Raw genomic sequence first — 4,149 nt, forward strand, 5'->3', positions numbered from 1 at the left:
GGTATCTCTTTCTTTCTTTCCAACTGAGGGAGTTAAGCTTCTTAGTTAATCTGTACGTGCTCTTACACTGGGTAAGGCTCAAGGGCCGCGTTGGGTGAGTGTCTTTGGAGGACAGGTTTCTGTCTAGATTTGGAAAGGAGGAACTTTGGGTATCAGATGCTGTCTCCTTTGTCCTTCTAAAAGCCTTCCCAGAGCTGACAGGAAGGGTGACCCGTGTGTTGAGGCCCCCATGGTACTGACTGGCCCTATGGGTGGGGCTTTACACTGGACATGCTCCCTTGGGAAGGGACATGCTTGCTTGCGAGCCCAAGGGAAGCTGATGCGAGGACAGCCAGTGTATCCAGGGTCAGGTCTGCGGCTTCTGGCTCCGTGGACGCTTGGAGAAGTTGAAGAGCAGCTGTAGCCTTCAGAGCTTGTTACCAGCACTGACCTTCCGCAGAGCACTTTGGTTTGCCCCAAAGATAAGAAGGAAGAGAGCAGGGTCCCAGAAGCCTAAATGGCCACTGCTTACGGATGACAAGGTCGCAGTACATGGAAGCAGCCTGATGGAACGTGATTCCAGAGGCCTTTCTTCCTGCTTCTCTACCAAGCCTGGTGGCCTCCCAGGCCTGTCAGCCCCACAGCCTCACTGCCTGCGTCCTTGCCAGGCCCTCTGGCTCAGTCTCTTCGGCAGAAGGAAGTCAAAGGCCCGAGTGCAGGGCTCTGCCCATGAGCTGGGTGCAGCCTGCTCAGCGGTTTCTGAACACCCTGTGCTGTGATGCCTTGGTGCACTCCTCAGCCCAGCCCCTGCAGAAGGTTCTCTGAGCTTCCCACCCTCCCAGTTGCTGTGAGATAGCCCCAAAGCCAAGATCTCAAGTCGACGAGTGTCTCCTGGCACCTGCAATCCCAACAAGACCCTGAACACCACGGCTGGCAGGCAGCAGTGACCTTCCAGCCTTCCCATGTCTGTCCAGGATGGAGCCACCTGGGGCTGGCAAAGATCTTCCTGCAGCTTCAGTTACAGGCCTCGGAATAAATACCAGCTGGTGGGCTTCCCCGGTGGCGCAATGGTTAAGAATCTGCCTGCCAATGCAGGGGACACGGGTTCGAGTCCTGGTCCGGGAGGATCCCACATGCCGCGGAGCAACTAAGCCCGTGCGCCACAACCACTGAGCCTGCGCTCTAGAGCCCGCGAGCCACAACTACTGAGGCCTGCGTGCCTAGAACCTGTGCTCTGCAACAAGAGAAGCCACTGCAGTGAGAAGCCCGCGCACCGCCACAAAGAGTAGCCCCCGCTCGCCGCAACTAGAGAAAGCCACGCGCAGCAACAAAGACCCAACACGGCCAAAAACAAATTTATTTAAAAACAAAAAACAAAAAACGTAGTGCCCATGTTTGCACTTTTCTTCTTGAGAGCCGGGGGAGAAGCTACTCCCTTCCTCTCTGAGTTCTTATCCTGAGTTTTTGGCTCTGGACCCTCCTAGTGCCCTTATGTCCCCACCCCTCAGGCGAGGGGTGCCAGCTGGAATGTGCCCTGCATTTCAGATCTTGTGGGTTGAATTCTATCCAGTGTTTAGTGTTCTCAAAATCCAAAACTCGTTTTTTGAAAATGTTGTGTTATCGTGGTAAGAACACAACATGAGATTTACCCTCTTAACAGTATTGTTGACTCAAGGTCCAGCACTGTACAGCAGATCGCTAGAAATTATTCATCTGTTTAAGTGCCATGTGTGCCCAGTGGATAGTAATGCCCCATTTCCCCCTCCCCTCAATGCCAAACTCTCCATCCTGCCCATGAGGAGCAGCGTGTCAGAAGCGGTTGCTGTGCCCCTGGTGCAGGGACTTCAGGCTGTGAAGTCGGAGGCCGGCGGTTTGCTCTCGGCAGCACCCCGGTCTCATTGAGCGGGTAGGGGAGGCCGCACCAGCCCCATGGTTGCCGAGGAGCTGGGAATGGGGTGCATCTGGAGGACAGAATGGCTTCCACTCCTGGCTCGTTGGGTGGGCTTGGAGACGATGAGGAGAAGACTGTAAACTTTAAAGATGACAACTCCTCAGATGAATGGAGAGCCGTCCCCGATGGGCACGGTCACGCCGGATGGATGAGCGGGACTCGTGGAAGCATTCCCGTGTCACAGCGAGATGTGACGACTCAGCCCGAACTCCTGCTCCCCCACAGAGTGCAGGAACAGAGAGCCTGCGGCAGGACGATGATGAGCTGGCCAGCAGTGGAGCTGAAGCAGAAATTGCAGCAGGAGCCTGAACAGGAAAGGGCAGCGCCGCCTCCCTCAGCCAGTTGCACCCCGTGGGGATGAGGGCGTGGGCCCTGAGTTACCAGCCTCCAGGTTTGCTCTGTCTGTGGTTTACAGCTGGAGGTTGGAGATTTGGGCTGTGAACGCGTAGAGACTGAGAGGCCGGGGCGCGATGCTCTCGGAGGGCCTCTCACACGTGCCCCTTCATCCTGGGCGTCCTCCCTGCGTAGTGACCTCAGAGCTCCAAGAGGACTAAAGCAGAAGCCCCAATGCCTCTTAAGGCCTAGGCTCTGAACCCCCCACCAGTATCACTTCCCCCACAATCTGCTGGGCAAAGCAAAGTCCCCAGAGGCCAGCCGGGTCTAGGACATGGATACCAGTCATTGAGGCCGTTGTTGGAATCCATCATCAGCCCTTCCTAGGATGGCAGATACAGGAGCTTTGTGTGGAAGTTATGTACACCTGGATTTGCCCGAGACCACACTGTCTCATCGGTCACCTCTGCCTTCATTGCAGGTGGGGATGTTTAAGATTCACCCTGAGATTCCGGAAACCCTTTCAGCGGAAGCTAGAGCCTTTGTTTTATCCTGTTTTGAGCCTGACCCCCACAAACGTGTCACCGCTGCTGGGCTGCTCCAAGAGGGTTTCTTAAGGCAGGTGAACAAGGGCAAGAAGAACCGAATTGCTTTCAAGTCGGCAGGTGAGGCCTGCTGGGATGGCAGGGGTGACAGCTCTCCCCAGCGCTGAGCTTCCCACGTGGTGCCCGTGTTTGTGAAGAGTGGTGGGGCTGGTGCATTAGGTGTGGGACGCAGAGACACAGGGAGCCCCATAGGTGACAGCGATGTACCCTCACATACCCAATGCTCCGTTAAAGCCTTTCCTTTGGGATTGTGCCAGGGAGGGAGGTGGGAGGTACCCTGGCTGGGGTTTTGTGTCTTCCCCAGGTGCAGAGCCTGGCGCTTCATTTCTGGAGCCTGGCCTGTCACCCTGTGCTGCTCCCAACCTTGATTAAAGGGTGTCTGTCCTGCAGACCACCGAAGCAAGCAACACCTTCTGGGGCAGTAGGTCCTACCGGGCAGAGATATAAGAGTGGTCCCGGTGTGGATGGGGTCGGGAGCTGGGACAGGGTGCCTCAGCATCTTGCACCCAGAGAGCGACTCGCTGTCTCAGCGTGTCCGAAGGGCTGGTTAGAAATGCAGAGTCTCGGGCCCATCCCGGACCCGCTGAAGCAGAACCTCCATCTCCCCAGGATCCCTGGGTGATCGCTTGCACCCCCAGTTAGAGCAGCGCGGGCTTAGGCCCCTGGGTGGGTCACGTGGCCCAAGGGGCTGCCTGGGGCTCACCCTCCCCATCCCCGGCTGCCCCACACAGAGGGTCCCAGGGGCGCCACGCTGCCCCTGCCCCTGGCGGGGGAGCTGATGGGCGGCAGCAGCAGCAGCAGCGAGCATGGCTCGGTCTCCCCGGACTCCGATGCCCAGCCCGACGTGTTCTTCCAGAAGTCCCAGACGCCCACGCACCGGCTCAGACACCTGCTCAGGTACGGCCACCCCCCACTCGGGGGACAGAATCCCTCCCAGGTGTAAACCAGATGGCCGCGAAGGGCTTTCGCTTCCTTTCTGCACGATCAGCAGGGCAGCCGGGGCGGCCACTGCCAGTGAGAGAGAGGAGGGCAGTGAGGTCACTCTCTGTCCCTTCCCCTCCCCCTCTCCTCTTCCTCCCCTCCCCCTCGTCGCTTCCCCTTCCCTCCTGTTTCCTCCTCCTCCCCTGTCACCCCTTATTCTCTCCCTCTTACCCCCTCCTTCTCCCTCCCTCCCTTCCCCGTCTTTCCCCTCGCCCCCAACACTGGTGCACCTTCCTGAGGGTGGGGCTGCGGCGGAGCCACCTCTTAGCCCCTCCCCCACGGTGTCCCTGGGAGGCGGGG

At 58.3% G+C, this 4,149-nt stretch overlaps 1 protein-coding gene across 1 annotated transcript in view; it reads left to right on the top strand.

Annotated features, from left to right (window-relative positions):
• MAP3K15 (mitogen-activated protein kinase kinase kinase 15) overlaps nucleotides 1-4,149 on the top strand; it is a 156,330-nt gene that overhangs the window by 144,711 nt on the left and 7,470 nt on the right. The window contains exons 20-21 of the mRNA XM_007469314.1: nucleotides 2,745-2,928; nucleotides 3,600-3,765. Of these exons, the coding sequence (XP_007469376.1) occupies nucleotides 2,745-2,928; nucleotides 3,600-3,765 (350 nt within the window). The remainder of the gene's footprint in view (nucleotides 1-2,744; nucleotides 2,929-3,599; nucleotides 3,766-4,149) is intronic.

The sequence above is a fragment of the Lipotes vexillifer genome, unplaced genomic scaffold, assembly GCF_000442215.2.
Source record: "Lipotes vexillifer unplaced genomic scaffold, Lipotes_vexillifer_v1.1 scaffold1442, whole genome shotgun sequence".
Taxonomy (NCBI): Eukaryota; Metazoa; Chordata; class Mammalia; order Artiodactyla; family Lipotidae; genus Lipotes; species Lipotes vexillifer.